General features: G+C 58.5%; 1 protein-coding gene across 7 annotated transcripts in view; it reads right to left on the bottom strand.

The window, feature by feature from the left end:
* Positions 1-24,199, bottom strand: part of MYH14 (myosin heavy chain 14) — a 66,081-nt gene that overhangs the window by 40,110 nt on the left and 1,772 nt on the right. Inside the window, exons 1-10 of one of the 7 annotated variants that reach the window (XM_004596957.2) lie at positions 18,949-18,999; positions 14,426-14,836; positions 10,099-10,255; positions 8,684-8,711; positions 8,462-8,564; positions 7,894-7,917; positions 6,311-6,403; positions 5,820-5,883; positions 4,127-4,225; positions 3,252-3,392 (exon numbers count right to left, since the gene is read on the bottom strand). In XM_004596957.2, the coding sequence (XP_004597014.2) occupies positions 3,252-3,392; positions 4,127-4,225; positions 5,820-5,883; positions 6,311-6,403; positions 7,894-7,917; positions 8,462-8,564; positions 8,684-8,711; positions 10,099-10,255; positions 14,426-14,833 (1,117 nt within the window). In that variant the 5' untranslated portion in view covers positions 14,834-14,836; positions 18,949-18,999. Of the gene's footprint in view, positions 1-3,251; positions 3,393-4,126; positions 4,226-5,819; positions 5,884-6,310; positions 6,404-7,893; positions 7,918-8,461; positions 8,565-8,683; positions 8,712-10,098; positions 10,256-14,425; positions 14,840-17,777; positions 17,908-18,948; positions 19,000-24,199 lie in introns of those variants that run through there. The other 6 variants (XM_058674303.1, XM_058674304.1, XM_058674301.1 and 3 more) reach the window with 6 other exon arrangements.

Here is a 24,199-nt window from a genome sequence, read left to right as displayed (position 1 = left end):
CATTCAAGTGCAGACAGAGCAGCTCCTGGCTGCTGGCAGCTGCACTTACAGGGTGCTGGTGGCAGGAAGGGGCAGGAGTGGGCTCCGGACACTGGTGAGCGTGCCCCTGGCCACCCACCTCCGACCGTTCCACGTCCCCGGGGCATGAGGTGTGTGTCTCCTTTCCAAGTGAAGTGGATCTGGCAAAGAGCTCGGGGCCAGGCAAGCAGGGAGCTATCCCTTCTGCCAAGAGCTCAGACTGAAATCTCATGGTAAGGAAACAAAAGCACTGGAAAAGGTCAAGGTCATGAAGACCACAGGAAAACTCAGGAGCAGGTCTAGGCTGTGGGAAGAGTGGAGGGCGTGAGTATCAAACACCACGTGGCACTGGAGGGGAGAGAGAAGGAGGGGGAGGAGGAAGAGTGAGGGAGCAACCGAGGCCGCAGGGCTCCGGGCTCAGCCAGCTGAGCAGCACCGGTGGCGGCGAGACGAAAATGACTGTGAGAGGAGGGGCCTGGCACTCGGTGGGGAATTGACAACTGATGTCACAGTGCCTGTTGGACTGTGCCCATCTCTGCCCCCAGCAGGGCCCAGGGTCCAGCAGAGCCACCCGGTGACAGGTGTAGAAGGAAGGAATCAGGGTTTCTGGCCTAGCAGTGAAGACAGGTTAGGACACCACGTCCCACAGCTGGCTCCCAGGCAACGCAGACCCTGGGAGGACGCTGTGACCGCTCAAGCAGTCAGTCCCTACCATGTGTGTAGGTGACCCACACTGAGCTGCTGGCCCCCAGCCCCCATGTGTGTCACCTCCCTGACAACACACCATCTCCCAGTCAGCAGCCCTCTCTTCTGCCTCCCCCGTCAGACTGGAGGCTCCTCCGAGGCAAGATCCACACATGTGCCCGGGATGGGACTGTTTCTGAAAGTGCATTCCCAGGAACCCCAACCATGACAAAGGAGCCCATGGCCTCCTGCCTCCCCTGAGTGTCCCTGCAGGCAGCTGCTGACCCCAACATCTCCCCAACGTGTAGCTGAGTTGGAACTGCTCTCACAGCAACACCTGCTCACGTGCCAGGAGCTTGCCTCAGGGCCTGCAGATGTGGGGTTATTATAACTGTGACCGGGCTGGTGCTGTGGTGTCATGGGTTAAGCGGCCATCTGTGACACCAGCATCCCATACGGGCACTGGTCAAAGTCCCTGCTGACCCATTCCCAATCTAGCTCGCTGCTAATGTAGCGATAGATGGTCCAAGTACTTGGGTCCCTGTCCCCCGCTGGGAGACCCAGACGAAGTGTCCGTTTTCCGTCTAGCCCAGCTCTGGCTGCTGCAGCCACCCGGGGGAGTGAGCCAGTGCACACAAGATAACTCTTCTTCTCTTCTTACATTTCCCTCTCTGTTGCTCTTTCAAACAAATAAATAAGTTAATTAAAATAAAATAAACCAGACCTGGACCAGAGCTGTGGTGGATCAGGTTAAACCTTTGCCTGCAATATCAGAATCCTGAATGGTCACTGTTTTGTGTCCTGGCTCAGTTTTTGATCCAGCTCTCAGCTCAGGAAAGCAGCAGAGCATGGCCCATGCGCTTAGCTTTCTGCACCCCTGGAACACCCGGAAGGAGCACCGGGCTCCTGGCGTTGGCCTGGTCCAGCCCCAGCCAGTGCAGCCATCTGGGTAGTGAACCCTTCAAAGGAAGGTTCTCATTCATTCTCATTCTCTCTCTCTCTCTCTCTCTCTCTCTCTCTCTCTCTCTCTCTCTCTCCCTCCTCTCTAACTCAGCCTTTCCAATAAAAATAAAAAATCTTTAAAACAAACACTTGCGAGGGTCTTGGTGCAGTGAGGCTGTTGTCTCCAACATGGGCACCTGTTCGAGCCTCAGCTGCCCCACATCTGATCCAGGGTCCTGTTCATGCACTTGAGAAAGCAGTGACACACGGCCCAGGTGTGTGGGGGGACCTGGCTGGAACTCCTGGTGCCCGGCTTTGGCCTGGCCCAGCCCCAGCCAGTGCAGCCATCCGGGAGTAAACAAGTGAGCAGGAGATCTCTACCTGTCTCACGCTCTGACTCTGTCTTCTAAATGAATAAATCAGTCTTTTTTTTTTTTTTTTTTTAAAAAAAAGATGTAACGTCTACCAGAGGAGATTCTGTACTAACAATGACATGCACAGCTTTGTTGGGAGACTTGAGCACTGGAGGGCCTGGGGATCAGTGGGGAGTCCTGGAACCAGCCCTCATGCACACTGAGGCATGACTATGGACATAAGGGCCAGGGCTTCGGCGAGACCTGGGCCATTCTCCTGTCAGGTCCCTCCACACAAAGCTGTACAGTGTTCACTTCCGGACTGCAAACGTCAGGGCAGCTGTTCATGCTCACTGCACTACCGGGCGGCTGCCAGCAGGACCATGTGAGCTGGCAGCTGTCGCTAAGCCCAGCGGGACCTCCAGGGATGGGCTGGGAGGCCCAGGCCCCCGCCATCAACACCCTCTGTGTTTGCCACCTGACTAGCTGCAGAGACGGAATTGTGCAAGCCCGACTAGGAAACAGGACTGGGCTGGGTAAACCATGTTGGCCCACGGAAGCCACCAACAGCCCCAGGAAGCCACCAGGCTGGCATCCACGTCCAGCCTTCCCAGTTCAGCCGGGAGCCAGTCAAGGGACCAGCACAGGGACCTGGCGGCCTGGCAGAGACATCTACGCAGCCACCCACCAGGAGGTGCCAGAGGTGCTGCGACAGGACAGGGTTTTCAGGGGAACAGAGTGAGGCAGAGTGCAGGGTGCTCAGCACTGGGGCTGCCCGGCTCTGGCCCTCAGAAAACACCGCGGCGTCCCGAGACCCCCATCCTGACTCCCACTGGCCTCACCCCTTCCACTGCAGTGTATCTCAGAGCCGCCCTTGTAATGTCCCTACTCCCCCGTCCCTGCCATGGCTGCCCAGTGCCCCGGGCCCAGGGCCTTGCCCACTTTGGCAGCTCCAGTTCCTTGGTCTCCCATCACACTCCACATGGAACACACTAGAAGTCCCAACGCCCCAAACGTGCCACAGCCCTTCCTGCCCCAGGGCCTCACTCTCCAGGTTGAGCTCAAACGCAGCACCCCTCTCTGACCCCTGAACCCCTGCAGCATACACAGGGCGTCCTTCCTTCCAGATCTGCCCCGTGGTTCTCTAACATTCCCCTTACTGTAAGGGCAGTGCCTGCACATAACCAACAGCAGCCACTCAATAAACTCGTGACAGAGTGAGCAGAGGCCTGAAGGCCTGGGGGGCTAACTCACAGGTGATCTCCTCGTGGCTGAACCCCAGCACCCGCAGCGACTCCAGCGTCTCCTGGAAGAGCTCCCGCTCCTGGCCGGGGGAGGACGACGGCCCGTTGGTCAGGAAGCGGTAGTGGGAGTAGGGCTCCAGGAGGAGGTCAGCTGCAGCAGGGAGGGGTGGGAGTCAAGGTCAGCTGTGGGCTTGCCAGCATTGCAGGTGACCCTGCATGAGCCACCACCCCTCCACCAATAGCTGAGGTCCTCTCCTCCCGGCCGTGTGGCAGCGCTGTCACTGTCAGCACGTGGTACTCCTCCTTGCTCCTTCCAGACTCTCGAATCAGGCAACTGCCCTAAGCAAGCAGGGCAGGGGCGACAGGGCCAGCGACAGGACACGTGGCCTCAGCAGCCACAGTGAGAAGGGACCACATGGCAGCAGCGGGAGTTGAGGGAGGCACAAGGTATGGGGCAGAAGAAGGCAGAACAAGAGGGCGGTGCGGGGCAGACGGGAGAGCCCAGGACCCAGACGCGATGGGAGCTGCACGGGAAGCCGTAGCCACTACAGGGTCCAGGGTCATCAGGAACCACTAGGCAGCAGCAGCCACAGGAACACAGCAGGAGCCATGCAAAGCTGGTTACAACAGGACCCCTGCGGGGTGGGCAGAAGCCTCGGGAAGGGCACCGATGGGGCCGGCACAGCTGAACAGGAGAGAGATTCAGTGAGACCCGGAGGCACAGGTGGAATCTGCCATGCAGAGCCAGAACCAGGGGCAGGGTTGCAGACCCCTCACGGGACGTAGGCACGGGCAGCAGTGCCTCCCACCTCGTCCCTCTCCAGGGTCTCGCCCGACCCCAACTCCCGGCCTGTTGAGCTGGGCAGGAGGGCAGGGGACACCAACCTTTGAGCTGCTCCCCGGCGCCCCCGAGCAGCTGGTAGAAGATGTGGAAGCTGCACTCATCCTTGGCCTGGCGGATGGCGCGTGACTTCTCCAGCAGGTCTGGGCAGAGGCCAGTCAAGGTGTGCGGTGGAGGTGGGCAGAGAAGGGCAGGAGAGGAGAGGGACACCCACCAACCCACCTCTCTCTGCCTCCCAAAGCTGTGGAGTCCTTCACAGCCCGGGCTGACGAATTGGTAAGTGACTGATTTGGGGCAGTGGGCCTGTCACTCGAGCCCTTGCCCCCCAGTTTTCTCATCTGTTCCCCCTGCTCCCTAGGGTAATTAACCCACTCATCGTGCAGTGCCCGGCTCACCACCAGCCACACCCAAGTGCATGGCCCATCAGCTTCGCTCTCCCAGTCTCAGATTTCCCCACACAGATGTCGCTGACAACAGATCTCGCCTCCCATGACTCGGTGCTCCTGCTAGCTGCTCCCTTCTGAGAAGTCACATGACATGTGGGGAGCCCGTGACCCACGCTCACGAACCACAGAGCCCGGGTTATGCCCAAGATCAGCCGTGAGGCCGAGAACCAGCACCTTCCGACGCTGGGAGAGGACAGCCACTAATGGGCTTAGCGTGGACAGGGGACACGGAATGAAGGGGTGGGGAGCAGGGGATGTGTGCACGTGCCGGACAGCCCTGGGTCAGGCTGGTCCCAGCGTCGCCCTCCCCCTCCATTAGTGAGGCAATGGCAGTGGTTGTGTCTCGGTGTTGAGGGCAGACTGAGATGATATGGTAGAGCCCAGAGTGGTGGGGCTCAGTCAGCACTCAAGCCAGAATGGGGTGTCACGGCTGACCTGAGCCCGCGGCACAGACCCGAGTTCCCCACTAACCTGAGATCCCAGGCAGCCAGGGGCCACCTGACCCCAAGTACCCTCCCCCACATGCTGGTCCTTGCCGCCACCTGGTCCAGCCAAGTGTGAGCTCAGGAGGTTGTGGGAACCCCGGAGCGGGACAGGCCGAGGATGGGAGGGCTGACCAGCCAGGAAGAGCTCCCAGAGGAGCGAGGGGCACACTCAGATGGCAGAGGAGCCGTGTGGCAGAAGCCGTGAAGCCACCAAGTGGAGAGGAGCCATGAAGCCAGGACAGCGGCCTGGCAGCTGCAGGAGGCAGCAGCTGTGCAGCTTAGGGGACCAGAGGCTGTGGGAGCCTGAGCAGAGGTGCCAGGGTCAGCAGCCGGGACCCCGCTGCTCGTGCCCTGAGCAGCCTCTCTGTCACCCTAGGCCTTGGCTTTTCCCCCTCATCTGTGATTTGGGGACCTGAAGGGAGGGCCTGACCAGCGCCAGGCTTCTGCTGGGCTCCTGGGGTCCCACCTCGTCCTCTTGGCTGGGGCAGTTCAGTACCATGGGACACTGGGCCAGTCTGGAGACGCCATGCCTGCCTCACCAGGCCTTGCCCCTGGCGATCTGCCACTTGCTCACTGCTCTGTCCATGCGTTGCTGGCGAATCGCTGAACCAGGGTGGTCCTGCAGCCCCCTAACCTTCAACTCCGCACCGCACCAGAAAAGCTGCCAGGAGCAGCTGGCTGCCACAGCGCTTCAGGGCTGGGGACCCTGAACACCTGGTCTCCCATTTCCTGGGAGTGGGGAGACCCACAGGGCCCCTCTCCCCAGCCCAGCCAGGCCTACAGCGCCCCTAGAGCTTGGAGGATACAGGTCTCGATGTTGGCGCCCACAATGTAGCCGGCCACGTCGAAGTTGATGCGGATGAATTTGCCCTGGGAAGGGAAGGTGGTCACGGCTGAGATCTGCTCTCATGCAGACCTGAAAATAGACATGCCCTCCCCGCATGTCCCTTCCTCACCAGCCCAGAACTGGCCTGATTCCCTACTTCTTTCCTTCCTTATCTGAGCCCCACTCACATTGGGGACTCCCTGGGGAACTTTGGTCCAGACTCTTGCTCCTCCTATCTCAGGACCCCTATCTCCTCCCTCAGACCCAGAACTTCCAGGCACCCCAACTTCCAGGCCCCACGTTCAGGCCCCACTCCTGCAAACCCTCCCAGGCCCCACCTGCCGCATAGCTAAGTCCCGCCCTCACATCCAAACCCCACCCCATAATCAGGCCCCGCCCCGTGGTCAGGCTCCGCCCCCGTGATCAGGCCCCGCCTCCCGCACGCAGACTCCTCCCCAGCCCGGTACTCACAAATCGGGAGGAATTGTCATTCTTAACTGTCTTGGCGTTGCCGAAGGCTTCCAGGATGGGGTTGGCCTGCAACAGCTGCCGCTCCAGCTCCCCCTGTGGGCACCGAGACGTCATCAGAGGGGCCCCGGAAGGAGCAGAGGGCCCAGCCCACCAGGAGATGGGTCTCCGGGAAAGGTTATTGAACGAAAACCAAACCAAACACAGACGAGCCACAGGACAACTGCTCCAGGGGGCCAGTGTTAAAAACAGCTCAGGGCGGGCCCAGCGCTGTGGCCTAGTGGCTAAAGTCCTCGCCTTGAACGCACCAAGATCCCATATGGGCGCAGGTTCTAATCCTGTCAGCTCCACTTCCCATCCAGCTCCCTGCTTGTGGCCTGGGAAAGCAGTCGAGGATGACCCAAAGCTTTGGGATCCTGCACCGTGTGGGAGACCCGGAAGAGGTTCCTGGTTCCTGACATTCGGATCGGCACAGCACCGGCTGTTACGGCTCACTTGGGGAGTGAATCATCGGACGGAAGATCTTCCTCTCTGTCTCTCCTCCTCTCTGTATATCTGACTTTGTAATGAAAATAAATAAATCTTAAAAAAAGAAAAACTCAGGGAGTAGCACAGGTGGGGCTGGGGCAGCCCTGTGTGTGCACGGGGGGGCTTTGGAGAGGTTGGAGGTGCCCCCTGACCTTGGCTGCCACCGGCTGCCGAGGAAACGAGTTCACCGCATGTAAGATGCTCCACACGCAGGGACATGGTAGGTGGCCAAGACACGGAGCTGGCCCCTGGGGTGGACACGTCACTCAACTTCCCTTCAGCCCAAGGGTCAGTTAGGCATGAGGCAGGCATTCGGCAAATGCCAGTCTGCATGGCCCAGCCAGGCTGGTGGCTTTGCTGAGGGAAGTGGTGGACGTGGCACACCTGCAGACACTGCCAAAGGTTTGTGAAAAACGGATTTGAAAGGCAAGCTTAAAAAACAACAACAACAACAAAATGAAAGGCAAGCTTAGGGGTCAGTGTTGTGGCATAGCGAATAAAGCCACCACCTCCAATGTTGACCCCTGGGCATGGGGTTAGGTCCCAATGGCTCCCTTTCCCTCCGCAACTCCAGCTTTCAAATAAGTAAGTCTTTTAAAAATGTGAAATCTAGGCAAACGCAGTCTTCCAAAGTCAACAGAAAACACATCCTGATGAAGAACCAAGTAGAACTAGCATTTGAGTTTGTCTCCCTAGCTCTCCTGCCAACTTTCCACGTGCTGAGATTGCGCAGGGACCCTGCCTGGACATACCCAGCCCATCGGCCACGCTCTAGTCCCTGGGGTGTTGCTGTGGCTGTCCATGGCCCAGCTGTGTGCACACAGTAGGGCTGCTGTGACTGGCGCAGGGGCTCTGATTGCACACACACACAGTAGGCCTGCACTGGTTGGGGACATGGCCTGTGTGTACACAGTGGGGGTACCCCAGAGGGCAGCATGGGCCCTGGAAGGTTTGACCACTGGTGCCTTGGGTCGTGTCTACCAGGGAAAGCCACAGCCAAGGTGACCAGAGTGGTACGAGGTGGGGCAGCCAGATTGGAGGAGATTCCTGTTACTCACATAGGACACGGTGCTGGTGGAGGCCTGAGGAGGTCACAGGACACGAGACACAGCCAAGGACACGGGACATGCAACATGGACAGACATGGTGGTGAACCGGCAGCCTCGGGTCAGGAAGGGGGGGAGCAGAGGGGCTGGGGAGGGGAAACCAGGTGTGGGGAGAGGTGGCCTCAGGGGACTGGCTGCCTGGCCTTGAATCTCTCTTGCCCCCTACCTAGGGCTATGGCCAACAGTGGTGATAACAGCACCCACTGTGCCACAGGGCTCAGCCCAGGGAAGCAAGGGGCACCACACAGCAGCCACTCAGACAAGCAGCAGAGGCACAGAGTAGGTGCTGAGAGAACCAAGCGCCTACTAAGTGCCAGGTTCCGTTCTGGGGTTAAGGGGGCCCGGGACTTTGGATCTGTCCTGCCTCTGCCCCAACAGGTGCCATGTGGGGTAGCAAGCTGAGAGCAGGCCCCAACCCAACCGTGGCGTTCTGTGAATGCAGCACACAGCTGTGGAGGGACACACAGGGCTGGGACGCTGCTGGGCACAGGGCCGGGGCACCCCGAGACTGCTCTCGTACCGGGACCCCGGGCTCCTTCCTGCCCTTCGGGGACGAAGCCACGTGGGCCAGGTACTGGATGACCTTCTTGGTGTTCTCCGTCTTCCCGGCTCCAGACTCCCCACTGCGGGGGGAATGACACGATGCCGAGAGGGTGGGTGGCATGGCCAGGAATGGCCTGCCCAGTCCAGAAGAGCCTCTCCCAGACCCACCTCCTGCAGGAAGACCTCCACGATTACTCACGTGCAGAGAATGGACTGGTCCTCACGATCTGTAGGGGACAGAGAGGGACGTATGTCACTGGGGAGGGTGCGTGGGGGGGCCCTCTGCCCGTTATGCTGGCCACTCCCTGTTCAAAACTGTCCTGAGGGGCAAGGGACAGGGGGTTGATGCCTGCCATTTCCAGATCTTAAGATCCCACCGGCTCGCCCTCTCTCTCTGCTGTGTGGCCTTGACCAGGTCCCTGAGTGGCTCTGACTGTTTCCACACCTGGAAAGTGGGGCTGAAAACAGTGAGCCAGTGGTCAGCACTCTGAGGGCCACCCAGCATGCCTCAGCACGCTCTCCGCGAGGGACAGACACAGTGCACGGAGGTCATGCCAGGCCCTGGGTCCCAGTTCCACCTCCGCCCCACACCCACCAGTGTGACTGTGGGCGACCACCTGGTTGCTCTAACTTGGAAATCAGACACCAGGAAAGTAGCGAGGAATGAGCGAGCCTTGAGGCAACCGCACCAGGAGCCAGGAACGGGCTGCGGCTCGAGGGCCCTCTGTGAGGAGCGGACAGGTGGAGCGGCAGGGCTGGTAGGGACAGAGTGGGCTCAGCAGCACACACGCGGCGGCTCCACACAGTGCCCGTTCTCCCTTCTCAAGCCCACAGCCGAGTTCACCCGAGCAGAGCAGCCTCCTCGCCTTTGCCAGTGTCACAGGACACAGTGGCGTTAGACTGGAAATGGGCACTGGAAGGATAGCCAGGGACTCCTCAGTGCATGGAGACTGAGCAGTTCACTGTTAAAGACCAAAGAGCAGCTCACAGGACCCGTAGATAGCACGACATTCCTGCACTACTGCAAGGACGGACAAAGGGCAGTAGCTCAGAGTTGTCATGGAAACATTCACACAATAAGTAACTTTACGTAGCCAGATGCCCAGCTCCCTCTGACTGCGTAAAGGCATGACGTGGGAGTAGCACACAGCACACTACATCCAGAATAAACAAACTGCTGTCTTCTGTGACCTGTCATACGATGGAAACAGAGACAGTCAGAAATGCACATGAAGTGCATCCTGACCCCACAGCGGGGGCAGAACGTGTGGCGCGTGCGGCAGTCACCTGACTTGGTCATCCTGTGCCTCACTCTCACGTTGTCTCAGATCACACAGCCCTGGTCCAGTGCACGACCTGGGCAGCTGTCCACAGCTGCCATCTGCCTTAAGGTGCCGTGATGACGCAGAGCGTGTCTACATGCCCGCAAGGTGGACCGGATGAGCGGGAGCTGCAGGCTTCCCTGCCCCTGGGGAAATTCCTTTAGAAGTCACAGTGAAGGGTGAGCAGAGACTCGGGGGCTTGGGTGCTCAGAGCTCGTCCCTTTGTCACCTGACCTGAAGCCCCCTCCACTACCCCAGGGAGCATCCAGTCCAGCCCCAGGCCAGCACTCACCCTGCAGCATGCTTCGATAGGCCCCCTCGGTCACAGCGTACACGTGGGGTGGCACCTCGTGGCGCTTCTTGCCCCGATACATCTCCACGATGGCCTCCGTGTAGATGGGGAGCTGCTTGTACGGGTTGATGACCACACAGAAAAGACCGGAGTACGTCTACAATGGGCGAGAGGGGAGAGGACGTCAGGGGCGAGCCTGCATCCCCGGGCGCAGCTGGGCAGGCCGTGCGCTGCCTGAGAGTGTGTGGCACAGTGCTGGGCACAGGTGATGCACACTTGCAGGCTGCTGAAGGGAATGACCCTTTCCAAATCACACAAAAGGCGCTGGGGGGACAGAGACCGAGACCGTGAGAACACGAGGGCTTTGCCGTCAGCCATGCCGGGCTGCCTGGAGTGAAGTGACCACGTGCAGGGTCATCCCTTGAGGCATGCTCTGGAGTGCAGGGGAAAACAGTCCCTGCACAGGACAGGCCACTATGGAGCTCTGGGCACACTGATGTGGGGAGGGACCAGAAGGAAGGACAGCAATGACAAGGTTCTGAAAGGGTGCCTTCTGGGACACCTCCGGAAGGATGCCCAGGGCACCTGCCGCTACTGGGATGTGGAAGGACCAGTGCGTGGTTGGACCCGTCCTGTGATATCTGTGTGCTTAGGGGCGCTGCACTACAAGAGATGCTCAACCTCCGACTCAAGGTGTGGGGAGATAAGAGTCTGTCATCCAAGTTCACAGACATCTCCTGCACCTGAGTTCCAGCCACATCCTCCTGGGGCCACAGTCAGGACTCCACAGCAGCTTAACAACTGGTCTGGCTCCCAGGATGGCAGGTGGACGAGAGGTTGCTTGGCAGACAGGGAGAGCCAGCTGGCCGCTGAGTTAGCCCAGCCCCGGGGCTCGCCAGCTGTGCAGGCACCTGAGCCAGCTGGAGTCAGCTGCTTGGTGGCTCACCTAGTTAAATATTTAGCTCCTTGACCAGCGAGTCACCAGCTTGCCTAGTCCACAGGCAGCTGTTCACAAGCTGGTGAGGAGTAAGGCTGGTGGGAGCTCCTGAGAGCCTGGACTGTGGGATGCAGGGCGTGGTCACCGCCGGCTCCAGGTGCCACACTTGTAATGGAGGGGAGGGTGGTGGGTGGCCAGCCTGGAGCCGAACAACCGGTTTGCTGGGTGCCTGCCCAGAGCTCTCAGAGGGTGCGGCGGCTGGACTACATTCCCCGGGAGGGTATCTCATGGCTGCTGGCGCCCCGGCCCCCACTTCTGGCTGGCGGAGGACCCCACTCCCTATGCCACCTCCCCATGCCAGCACCCTACCCTCGCCCCGGCCAGCCATGCCTTGCTCCCTGGGTGACACCTGAGCTGACCATGAGTGGCCACCAGTGCCACCAGCAAGGGTCGGGAGCAGCCAGGGTGGGCCAGGGACGCATCCCCCGCCCTCGGGGCTGTGCAGACAGGGCCGCCCCACCTCTTGGGTTTCCTCCTGGAGAAAGCAGAGGAGACACTCCCTGCCTCATTACAAAGGCCGCAGGGATTAAGGGAGATAATGAATAAAAACCCAGCCAGGCCAAGGTGGGGGCCCTGCGCAGCCACGCACTCCAAATAAGGCCTGGCGACTCAGGTTACGTCCCACCTGGCTCCCACTTCTCAGCCACGCTGCCACGCCACCCCAGGCTGGGATTCAGATGTGGCCTTCCCTGGCTGTGCAGAGCCTGGCAAAAAGGAAGGGCCTCTTGTGAGCTCCAGTTTCCTGCTCTGAAAAACTGGGGGGAGGACAGGTTAACCCCTGCCTCCCGGGAGGGTTCTGTGGACGATGCTGTCACAGGGTCCTCCAGGGCTGCTGCAGTGCCTTCCTGCTACAAGTGCCCCAACAAGGGCACAGGGACCTCGGCAGCCTCTGGTGGAAACACACCTCAGTCAGTCAACAAACACCCCCAGCGCAGTCCCTCAGACAGACAGGAGGGACCCACATGTCCTAGCTGCTCTGGCCCTTCGCACAGGGTGGCCAGGAGCTGTGCACCGTGGGAAAGAGGTGCACCACCTGTCGCTGCACCCTAGAGAAACAGGCACCCACTATCTCCTGACAATCACCAGTAAGCTCCAAGTCGTGTTCTCTTTGGGCTTCCAAAATCTTCTATCTCACTGTCATCTTTGGGACCCCAGTTCTCCTTTCCAGTCACCACCTCAGCCCAGCCCCCACTACGTTTTCCTCTGAATGTTCTGAATCATCCTCCAGTGCAGTGGTAAGGAACTGAGTCTGGAGCCAGACCAAACTGGGTTCAAATCGCAGCTGAGCCAACGCCCAGCTCTGGGTTTTGGATCCAAGACCCACCACGGGGGCCCAGCGTTCTCCACGCCCCATGTACATATGCTTCACAAGGCAGCCGTGAGGGCTCAGGGTATTTAGCAAAGACAAAGAATGCCTCAATGTTGTGGGTGTGGACGGCCTCCAGGGGTCTTAGGTTGTGGGGGAAGAGGGTCAGGCCCTGCCCTTTATGAGGAATCTAAGAAGCTGGTGCAGCTGAGAGAAGGCACCTCCCCCCACCCCAAGGCCACGCAGGCCTGGTTCAGATTCTACCTCTGCCTCCCAGGGCCCAGTTTTCCATATGGAGTTGAACTTGCTGACCTGGGCTCTGTGAGACCCCAGTCACCGGAGCTGGGGCTTGGGGCTGTGCTCTGGGCTGGCTGCCTGGCTTCCACTCCCAGCCTGAGTCCATCACAGGCTCTAAGAACTGAGCCCAGGATACTGAACATTCCAGGAGAGCTCCAGGGTCATGCCCTGTCCTCCAAGGCAGCGGGCCAACTCCTGGGCAGCACTCAGGGCAGTGCTGGGTAAGTGTTCCATCAATATTTGCAGGCCGGCCTTCCATTAGTGTCGTATTTTCACAACTCCTGTTGACATTCCTGTCGCTCTCTCTAACCCTGTTGGCTGTCACCTTTAACAGAATTAACCAGCTGTCGGTTGGCCACTAGGGTCCTCCAACCAGCTGGGTGGCCACGTCACACAAGATGGCTTGACATCAGAGGTCCTCGGTGCTCTTAGGAACCCCCGAGACAGTTCCAACAGGAAGTCAGGGGGACACATCACTGCCCTCCCACACCCCATGTGTACCCTGAAAACAACAGAGAATGGGGCACACAGCATAGCACATGCCTCTAGAGACCAACAGAGCCAACCTCACTCTCACCAGTCCCATCCTGAACTTGCACAGAGACTCCCCGGTCTGCCAGGTCCAACGGCGGCCCCGGTCAAGGGCCCGAGCGCCTTCCTGCTACAGGCATCCCAACAAGGGCACAGTAAACTGCCTCAGTTTATTTATCTGTTGAATCGGGACCAAGCGCTTTCTAAGTGTAACACTTTTTAAGGGGGAGACAACATATTATAGGAGGCTTAAAGGAGTACTTAGTCCATGTTCAATAAATGTTCCTTTTGATGGTTATTGGCGCTGATGGCCTAAACGGTCTGCCATGTAAAACAGAAAGAACAGAAGCTACAGTTTGGAAATTGTCATTTAGAGGCCAATGGCTCAACTGGTTCATCCTCCACCTGCAAGTGCCACCATCCCATACAGGCACCAGTTCATGTCCCAGCGGTTCCACTTCCCATCCAGCAACTTGCTTACGACCTGAGCAGGTAACAGAGGACGGCCGAAGTCCTTGGATTCTGCACCAGCATGGCAGACCTGGAAGAGGCTTCTGGCTCCTGGTTTTAGAAGAGTTTTGGGCTCAGCTCTGGCTGTTGTGGCCATTTGGGGAGTGAACAAGCAGATGGATGATCTTTCTCTTTCTTTTTCCCTTCCAATGCAAGTAAATTAATCTTTTAAATAATAAATACAACATGGCATCATAAAACAACACTTGCCACAGATACTTTTGCACACATGACCGTGTCCCCACTGGGGTCTGAGGCTGACCTGGTCATTGGATACTTTTTTTTTAAATTTATTTATATTTATTGGAAAGTCAGACATACAGAAAGGAAGAAAGAGGAGGAAGATCTTCCGTCCACTGATTCACTCCCCAAGTGGCTGCAACTGAGATCAGAAGCCAGGAGCCTCTACTGGGTCTCCCATGCGGGTGCAGGGTCCCAAGGCTTCGGGCCGTCCTCGACTGCTTTCCCAGGCTACAAGCAGGGGGTTAGATCAGAAGCCGGGACACAAACCAGTGCCCATATGGTCTCCCAGCACATGCAAGGCGAGGACTTTAGCCATTAGGCTACCCTGCCAGGTTCCACCAGAAAATTTCTAACCTGGCCACCACAGGAGTGTCCTGCGGGTTTGGGAGAGCCCACTGCCCCCTACCCCGCACCTCCCCACCGAAAGACCCAAGGCTACTCACATAGATGAGGCCCGAGTAGTAGCGCTCACGGAGGTTGTGCAGCACCGAGGCCTCGTTCAGGCAAGTCAGCTCGGCCATGTCCTCCGCCTTGCTGAACTTTGGCGGGTTCATGCGCTGGATCTGGTCCCGCGGCAGCCGCAGACGCCGGCCACTCTCCGCCAGCTCCACCTCAGCCTCCTCCTCACCCTCATCCCGCAGTGCCGCGGCCTCAAACCCATGCAGCTCCGAGGGCACCCACACCAGGCGCCTGGCCGTCCACTCTACTTGCGGGGAGGCGCCAGAGCCTCCGGGGCCGCCACCTACACCCGGTGTGTTGGGTGCAAACAGGTATGGCTGGGCTGCCTCGGGCACTGGTCCGGGCCTAGAGGCTGTCTTCCTCCCAGGCACCGACAATGTCACTGTCGCCATGCTCTGCTGGGGACAGAGAAACAGGTGGATGTCAGGTGAGATTCATCCCTGGTGAGCCCATGCATACCCCAGACCCTGTCCCCAGGGAGTCTTCTCTTGTTTTCCTCCACCAGGTCTCAGTTGGCCCTTCTGCCAAATGGCTACACAGATCTTAGTTCCACTCCTTGAAATTGTTCAATAAGTCGTTAACAAGCAAACGTGGGCAATACAGTAACAAATGAGCCAGCGAGGTTCCCTTCCTCGGGAAGCCATTCACATTGCAGTCCCAGGCTGACCAAGGCTAATGCCATGGCAAGACACCTGCCACTGGGCACTTGAAATGTGGCAAGTACAGTTGAGCAAGTAGACTTAAGTTCAAATAGACCCATTTGACTGGGGCCGGTGTTGTACTTCTGATCTAGCTCTCTGCCAACACACCTAGGACAATGGCTCAAGGGCTCGGGCCCTGTCACCCTATGGAGGCCTGGCTGGAGCCCCACGCTCCTGGCTTCCATCCGTGCAGCCCCTGCCACTGAAGTCACCTGGATAGTGAGCAGCACACGGAAAATTCATCTGCTCTCAATTGCTAACTCTGCCTTGCAAATAAAAATACATAAATCTTTTCTTTTTAATAGATCCACTTGGCAACTGCACACTTGCAAAGGAGTGCATGAACATGACGAGGCTGCGGAGTCAGCAACACACCAGACTTTAAACAGAAAGATGGCCCATTGAGGTTTTTAGGATTTTCTGGCATGTTGAGATAGCCACACTTCAGATACGCTGGGTTAAATAAAATATCATTAGCATCCATGCCAGCTGCTCCTTTGTGTTCTGCCCTATTTCATGTGGCTACTGTGAGAATCTGAGGTGATATGCTTGCCCCTCTTTCTACGGCACAGAGGCACTCTGGGACAGAGAGATACATGAGCGAATTACAGTGTGGCAGGGCCAGGGTGGGGGTGTCAGGAGTGAGGACGGCCTGGGCGTGTGAAGGGAGCAGGCGGGGGGAGGGGCAGAACTGTTCCAGATGGCTGGTGCAAAAGCCCTGAGGCAGGACAGGGCTGGGCAGCTAGAGTGGCTGGGGCTGCGTGATCCAGAGGCAGAGGGCGTTGAGGCAAGATAAAATCGGGCACCACAGATGCTATTTAGTGCCTGTGTCTGAGATGTGGGTCCAGAAAGAAGGTCATCGGATTTGTTCCTCAGGTGCCCCAACCACCTCTGGTCATACCTGCCCCATACCTACAGGACAGTCTAGGCACTCACTGCCTGCCTACCCCTACACCTCTTCCTCCCTGCCCCAGTTTGGCTCTCCTGCATTCAGCAGAGACCTTTCCAGGCCTACCCTCTGATGCATGGGCTGAGAGGCCCTGGCTTGTGGGCGCAGCCTGCCCTCGTCCCAGACAATCAAAAATAGCTGTGGCTGTTGCCGTCACAGAGGCAACGGGGGCCTTGCAGGTGCCAGCACTGTCTGGCCCCACCCTGCCTTCCAGGGGGCATGGGCAGAGGTGGGGCGGGACATGGGAGGCAGTGCCCAGGCAGGGTCAAGACAATGCCCTCCTGGACAGTTTGGGCTGCTTCAGTGCCTGTGTCATGACTCCAGACACTACGACCTCCTCGCCCCAGCGCCTCCACCTCTGCTCGCCCCCCTCAGCCCTGGGGAGAACCCTTTCTAGACAGCCAGCTCCCAAGCCATCTGGGCCCTGGTCCCAAGACACCCCTCTCCCCTGAGGAAACTTACCCTCCCAGCCCCTCTCCTCATACCCTGAGCCCCAGCAGTGAGATAGCAAACGCTGGTCCCCGGCCTCTGTGGGAAGCCAGCATCTATTCCACAGGCCCCAGCCCAGACCCACCCAGAGCCAAGCTCCATCCACAGGACTTTACCCCCCACTCCCGCCCCACTTCCTCTCCAGCCTGGTGGCCTTTGACCAGGAAGTGTCGGGGACCTGTTGCAATCACTCAGCCGGGAGCCTCCTCTCTACAGAGCCAGGAGCTCAGGCCCCCAGCCTTCTCTGTCCCCAGCAGGCTCAGGAGGTCGTGTCCCCTAGGTCCTTCATCTGCCAGGGCACATGAGTTGGAGTACCAGACCTTCCTCCTGTGGGACGTAAGTGGGGACCCTGTACCTCGCCATGGAGGGTCTACAGGTGAAGCGGCTGGGTTCCCAGGACTCGCCGCAGACTAGAATGGGTGACTTTGTGCTGCCCATCCCCTGGCTTCCAGGCTGAGCTCCTGCAGCAGCCCCACCTTGCCTCAGCCAGCAGGAAAGCGCTGCCAGGGCTCATTACTGTCGCCTGGGCAGCTGAAAGCACCTGCCCTGGGCGGGGCGGCCACTGCTGGGCTGGAAAAGGAAAAGCAGCCAGGGAGCCACCCCTGAAGCCAGGGTGGCCCCCACCTTGGCATCCAGACCTCTGACCTCAACCTGGTGCCACAGTACAGAGGCAGGCACTCCTCCCTCAGACCTGGGATCCAGCCCCTCCTCCCTCACACCCAGGGGTCCAGACCCTCCTCCCTCATACCCAGGGGTCCAGCCCCTCCTCCCTCACACCCAGGGGTCCAGCCCCTCCTCCCTCACACCCGGGGGTCCAGTCCCTCCTCCCTCACACCCAGGGGTCCAGCCCAGCCCTCCTCCCTCACACCCAGGGCTCCAGCCCTCCTCCCTCACACCCAGGGGCCCAGCCCATCCCATCCTCCCTCACACCCAGGGGTCCAACCCATCCCCTACTCCCTTCACACCCAGGGGTCCAGCCCAGCCCTCCTCCCTCACACCCAGGAGCCCAAACACTCTGCCTGGGACTGTCCTTTTCTTCTCTCCTAACCCAGGAGTCTCAGCTCCGGCGTCTTCCTCAGGCCTGAGACACCAGGCGGGTAACGCCAGGAGTCAGGGCGCGTGGGATCCTAATCTCCGCCAGACTCACGCCAGTGTCGCCCCCCTCCCGGAACTCAGGCCAGGGACCCGCGAGGTTACCTGGGGACGCCAGCCGGCGGGGCAGCAGGGAGACGGGGAGGGGGCACGGGGATCCCGGGCGCTTCAGAGCCCTCAGGTGAGTCTACCCGGCGGTCCAGCGCGGGGCGGGGCGGGGCGGGGCCGGACCCTGACGTCACCCTGCACCTGCCGGGCTGGGAGGGGCGGGGCCTGAGCCCGCGGCCAGGTGGGCGGTGGGGCCAGGGGCTCCTCCTCTCCTCCTCTTCTCCTCTACTGCTCCTCTCCTCTTCTGCTCTCCTCCTCTTCTCCTTTTCTCCTCTCCTCCTTTCTCCTCGGGGTTTAGAAAGGTCAGGAACCCACACGTGCACTCACACCAAGAGCCCTGAGGACCCCGGGGATTAAAATCTCGCTGCTGTTTTTCTTGGCTGAAGGGTGGCCAAGGAAACAAATAAGACCACGCGAAGCAAAGGTCCCCCCAGGCGACTGCTTCCTCACTTAGCCTGTCTGGGTCTCTGTTTTGCCACCCCTGGAATGGGATACCGCAAGAACAAGACAGCAGTGTGCTCGGGCCCCTGGGTGGGTGACAGGTGCAGGGTTTTCTTGAGTTTGACTCCTACATTCACCTCAGCCATCAGGGAAGCTCTCCATTCATTCCCGAGGCACTGAGTCGGGGAGCTGGTGCCCCAAGCTCGCAGGGCGCTGGGTTTCCTGCTGCTCCAGAGGCAGGCAGGAGTGGAGCCCCACTCTGAATCCTCACTTCCCATTCCTGGGGGCTAACGTGGCCCCCGAGGTAGCGGGCTAGGCCACTGCGCGACCACCGGGCTGCCCCAACTCGGCAGGAGACCCCCGGGGTGCCCTCCCAGAGCCTGCAGGCGAGGGCATGACTCAGGTATTGAAGTCTCCGAGGTGCCAACTGGAGCCTCGTCGTCCTCCCTTCTGCGGCCCTGACCCCGGAGCGGGGCGACAAGGACCCCGACCGAGGACCCCGAAACCCGGCAGGAAGCCAAGCGTCCCCGGGGGGCCGCGGGGTGGGCGTGTGTGGCCGGCCCGCCCGCGCCCCGCAGCGCGCCCGAGGTGCGGGTCGGCGTCCCCGCCTGGCCCCCCACCGCCCGCGCCGGGTCCCCGTCTGGCCCCCAGCCTCTCGGCTGGCCGTGGCCTGGCTCGCTCCGCCACCTCAGCAGGCCCGGCCGGCCCCCCGGGCGGGGAGACTCACCGGCTTCCAGAAGCCGTCCCGAGGCTTCGGCCTGAGGAGAAAGAGGGGCGGTCCCACCCAGACAGCCCCGCCCCCACGAGCACACGAGGGTCCAATCGGCGTCCGCTGCGGCAAGAGGCGGCTCCGCCCATGGGGGCCGGCGACCGCCAATCATGACGAGCGGCTGGTGGGAAGAGCCAATGAGAAGTTACCGAAGGGTGCCAGGCGTGGGAAAAGATCCCGGCCGGAGCGCCGAGCCTGGCGGCGCGGTGGTGGGTGGGACCCGAGCCCTGACTGGCAGGGGGCGCGACCAATGACGAGTGCGCGGGGGGCGGCAGGGGCAGGAGGCCCCAGGAGTCGGGGTGAATGGGCTGCTTTGTGCACAGGGCTTCAATGGGGACCTTTGTGAGCGCCGGCGTGGGGTGGAAGCCGGGTGGTGGTGGTGGCTGGAGACCGGAATGCCTCGGTTCCCCCTGCCAGGAGCCGGAGGGCAGGACGATCAGGAGAGAGAATTGTCCTATGCTGATCGCTGACTGCGGAGCTGGTGGCCTCCAGGACTGTCACCCGCCACGCAGAAGTGGATGGTGACAGCAGAAATAAAGATGGCTCGTACATACAGGGTCTGGTGTTCGCCAGGAGCTGGGTGGGTGTCAAGCGTGTTACCTTCATGAGCTCATCGGAGCCTGACAAGCCAGCCCTGGAAAATGGGTGCTATTAAAAGCATCACACTCCAGATGAGATCAACCCAAGCTGGGAAGTGGGCTGGATAATTGCAGGCAGTGGGGCTGGCCCCAGCGGTGGGAGTCCAGAACCTATGCTTGGGGCCCAATGTGCCCAACCTACGGGTGGGAAAACAGGCTCTGCCAAAAGAGGAGAGGCTGCCCAAGTTCCCAGGCCTCAGGGATAGCCAGGCCTGGTTGTTCATTCAGCTCCTGTGTGGGTTGACCCTATGGCTGGGCTTTTTTAAAATTTCTGCTTGGGCACCTGCACCCAGAGAAGCTCCTGCCTTCCAATGGGCCCAGCTCCAATCCTTCCTTGCAGCCACTCTGGGAGGACTGGCAAATTCAGCCTTTCTATTCAGAACTTTGCACTTCGCTCAGGAAAAGTCCAAGTCCTCTAGAGCTGGCCTTGATCTGTGGCAACTGGCACCTACGGGAGCTGGTTTGAATCCTGGCTGCTCCAGGTTCCTGGCTTCAGATCAGCTCAGCTCTGACCATTGCAGCCACTTGGGGAGTGAACCAGTGGATTGAAGATCTTTCTGTCTCCCCTTCTCCCTGTAAATCTGACTTTCCAATAAAAATAAGTCTATAGGCCCGGCATGGAGGCCTAGCGGCTAAGGTCCTCGCCTTGAAAGCCCCGGGATCCCATATGGGCGCCGGTTCTAATCCCGGCAGTTCCACTTCCCATCCAGCTCCCTGCTTGTGGCCTGGGAAAGCAGTCGAGGACGGCCCAATGCATTGGGATCCTGCACCCTCGTGGGAGACCCAGAAGAGGTTCCTGGTTCCCGGCTTTGGATTGGCGCGCATCGGCCCGTTGCGGCTCACTTGGGGAGTGAATCATCGGACGGAAGATCTTCCTCTCTGTCTCTCCTCCTCTGTGTATATCTGGCTGTAATAAAAAATGAATAGGGGGCTCGGCAGCGTAGCCTAGTGGCTAAGGTCCTCACCTTGATCCCATATGGCCGCTGGTTCTAATCCCGGCAGCTCCACTTCCTCTCTATCTCTCCTCCTCTCAGTATATCTGACTTTGTAATAAAAATAAAACAAATCTTTAAAAAAAATTTTTAAAAATGAATAAATCTTTTAAAAAAATAAGTCTACAAAATATTTTTTAAAAGACATGTTTGTTGGATGGATAGTAACAAGCCCTTGTGTTGTGTCAATTAAATGAATTAATGCATACAAGAGTCGTAGTATGGCCCTGGTACTGGGAAAAGGCTAAATAAGCGAAGCTTGATGAAGATGATTTGTTGTTCTACCAAAAGTACAAAGGAAAGGACTTCCACATGCATAGAGTCAAGTTTAGAACCGGGGAAGAAGCAGAGAGCAGGAAAGGGGAAAGCTTGCCATGAGCTGGAGACACAGAGACCAGAGAGAGATGGGGCTGGACATTGACGGCAGAAGGGTTAGACTGTCCAGCCCCCCACGCATCAGTTCAGCAGTGGCCCAGGCTGACACAGGGCTTCCTTTTATTGTGACCAGAAAAAAAAGGTTGGCAAGTCATTACAGGCTAGTGACACACCCAGAGGCTCCTGGCCTCAGCTGGGGCCAGAGCTGGGAGTCTGTGCTCTCAACCCAGGCAGGGCTGGGGCTCCTGGCACATTCTCCGTGGAAGCACGCCACAGTGAGGCGCACAGACGGGGCGCTGAGGACAGCCAGAGCTGTGCATGCAGTGTGGATTGTGTGTTGGACATTGTGCCCTGGGAATGCATCAACTCATCACATCCTCTTAACAACCCCATAACGGTGGTACTTTATTTTCCCCGTTTGATGGATAGAAAACACGGGCTACCAGACAGGAGTAATCTGTGGGTGAGCGCAAGGACAGGGAATGCAGCAGAATTTAAAACAGGGAACAGGACTCTGGTACCCACATTCCAACCATCATCTGCCTGGCAACTAGTGATGTCATCGTTCTCATCCAAGTTCTAAATCTGCCCAAATCCCGCTCAGTCTGCAGAGGTAATTGATAACATTGTGAATGAGGCTCATGATAATACACTTCCCCTGGCTCAGGGCATTCTGTGTGCCCTGCTGAGAACCACCACAGTTGCCGATATTTGCCATACTTCCTGAACACTTACTCTGTGCCAAACAAAGCAATAGCCTTTTGTGAAAACCCTCCCCACAGCTCTTCATGAGGCATGAACATTAAAAAAAAGATTTGGGCCCGGCGGCGTGGCCTAGTGGCTAAAGTCCTCGCCTTGAACGCCCCGGGATCCCATATGGGCGCCGGTTCTAATCCCAGCAGCTCCACTTCCCATCCAGCTCCCTGCTTGTGGCCTGGGAAAGCAGTTGAGGACGGCCCAAAGCCTTGGGACCCTGCACCCGTGTGGGAGACCCGGAAGAGGTTCCAGGTTCCCGGCTTCGGATCGGCGCAGAACCGGCCATTGCGTTCACTTGGGGAGTGAATCATTGGACAGAAGATCTTCCTCTCTGTCTCTCCTTCTCTCTGTATATCTGACTTTCCAATACAAATTTCGACAGAGAGGAAGATCCTCTATCCACTGATTCACTCCCCAAGTGGCTGTAATGGCCTGAGCTGAGCTGATCTGAAATCAGGAGCCAGGAGCCTCTTCTGGGTCTCCCAAGTGGGTGCAAGATCCCAAGGCTTTGGGCCATCCTCGACTTTGTTCCCAGGCCACAAGCAGGGAATTGGATGGGAAGTAGGGCTGCCAGGATTAGAACTGGCACCCACGTGGAATCCCGGTGCGCACAAGGCAAGGACTCTAGCCACGAGGTGAGGGCTAGTGTGAGCCTTATTGCAGCTGTCTTACATATCCGGACCCTGAGGCATGTTCACAGAAAACAATAGAACCTTGGACCAGTTCGGTGCTGTAGCCAATTAAGCTGTTGCCTGCTGTGCTGGCGACCCACATGGGTGCTAGTTGGAGTCCTGGCTGCTCCACTTCCCATCCAGCTCCCTGCAAATGCACCTGGGAAAGCAGCAGAAGATGGCCCAAGTGCTTGGGTCTCTGCACCTATGGCCACAGGCTAGCCCTGGCTGTTGTGTTCATTTGGAGAGTGAACCAGTAGATGGGAAATCTCTCCCTTTCTCTCTCTCTCCAACTCTGCTTTTCAAATAAGTAAGACTTAAAAAAAAAAAAAAGGCAGCAGAGCCAGGGTCAAACCCCCATAGGTGTCGGTCACTCCAGGAGGCCGCGACCCAAAAGCCGTCCCTGGAGGAGACACCTGGCACCTCGGAGCCTCCCATTCATCTCACACAGCACCATCTCTGAGCCCCAGGACCTGCAGTCTTCCCCACTAAGCTATGAGATGTTGGCTGCTGGAGATTTGGTCCAATCCTTCTGGGGTCCCAGTGGTGCGTACAGAGGGGGGCTAGAAGGGGGGCTGGGATGCCAGGATGGAATGGGCTGGGGAAAACAAGGCAGGGATCATGTGGAATCTGAGTAACAGGCTAGCCAGACGGGCAGGGTAGGGGGATCCAGCCAAGAGCCGAGCGGAGCTGATGGACAGAAGTGAAAGGATGAGACCCAAAGAGAAGGATCCAGGAACACCCAAAAATGGGCTGCTTTGTGCATAACGAGTTTGGGGGAGAATTTGAAAAAGAGTGATGGTATCAGCTTCCATACCTGGGGTGTGGCAGGGAGAGAGAGGCTGCCGAGTCCCACCTGCCAGGGCACTTGGCGGCTGGCAAAGCCTCATGTGGCTCCGTGTTTATTTTCAGCCACTGGGCTGTTGTTTTCCTGCATGTGATTTGGAACTGGAAGTGGCCAGGGACAAGAGCACGTTGGCAGCCTTGTGAGGGTCACAGAGGAGTGACAGTCTCTTCTCCACGACCATGGATGTTCATGGAGTGCCTAGTGCATGGCTGTCGTTGTTCTAGAGCTCTTGTGTGAAAAGCTGCATAGCGAGCGCCATCAGCTTCCCGGCTGGTCTCAGCTCTGAAAGTCCCCTTTGCCCTTGCATAAATAGGGGAGGTGTGCACCAATAAAACTTTATTCACACACCTGCAAAGTCCAGGAAAGCAGCCAGAGCCCATGGCTAAATGAATGGGGGAAAGTGTATACCAATAAAACTTTATTCATACACCCAGGGAGCTCTGGGAAAGCCGCCAAGGTCATGGGTACATGAATGGGGGAGGTGTGTGCCAATACGTCTTTATTGAGACACAGGCCTGGGCTTTTGCGGTACTATTTGCAGAACGCTGGCTTAGGCACGAGTGACAACAAGGTGTAAAGACAAGTGCCAGCTCTCTAGAAAACTCGAATGCTCATCTGCTGCTTTCCAGCTCCCATCATGGCCACAGTTACAGTGGCATTTTTAGTGTGCTCCACAGCACACCACTGCCTTCACTTCACATCTTCCCACCCTCCCTCACTGCACGCTGGATGCCCTGGTCTCCATCCATGCTCTGCAAACACACCAGGCTCAGCCCTGTCCCAGGATCTTGGCAGCTGCCATTCTCTCTCTTTGGAGTCCTCTTCCCCCAGCTGCACATTCAGCCTCCTCACCTCTTTGCAGGCATTGCTCAACCACGGCCATTGCAGCGAGGCATGCTTGTAGGCCCTGGTGCCCCAATGCCCTCACAC

The sequence above is a fragment of the Ochotona princeps genome, chromosome 16 (assembly GCF_030435755.1).
Source record: "Ochotona princeps isolate mOchPri1 chromosome 16, mOchPri1.hap1, whole genome shotgun sequence".
Lineage (NCBI taxonomy): Eukaryota > Metazoa > Chordata > Mammalia > Lagomorpha > Ochotonidae > Ochotona > Ochotona princeps.
Note: the sequence above shows the minus strand (reverse complement) of the source record. Positions and strands in the feature narration are given on the sequence as shown.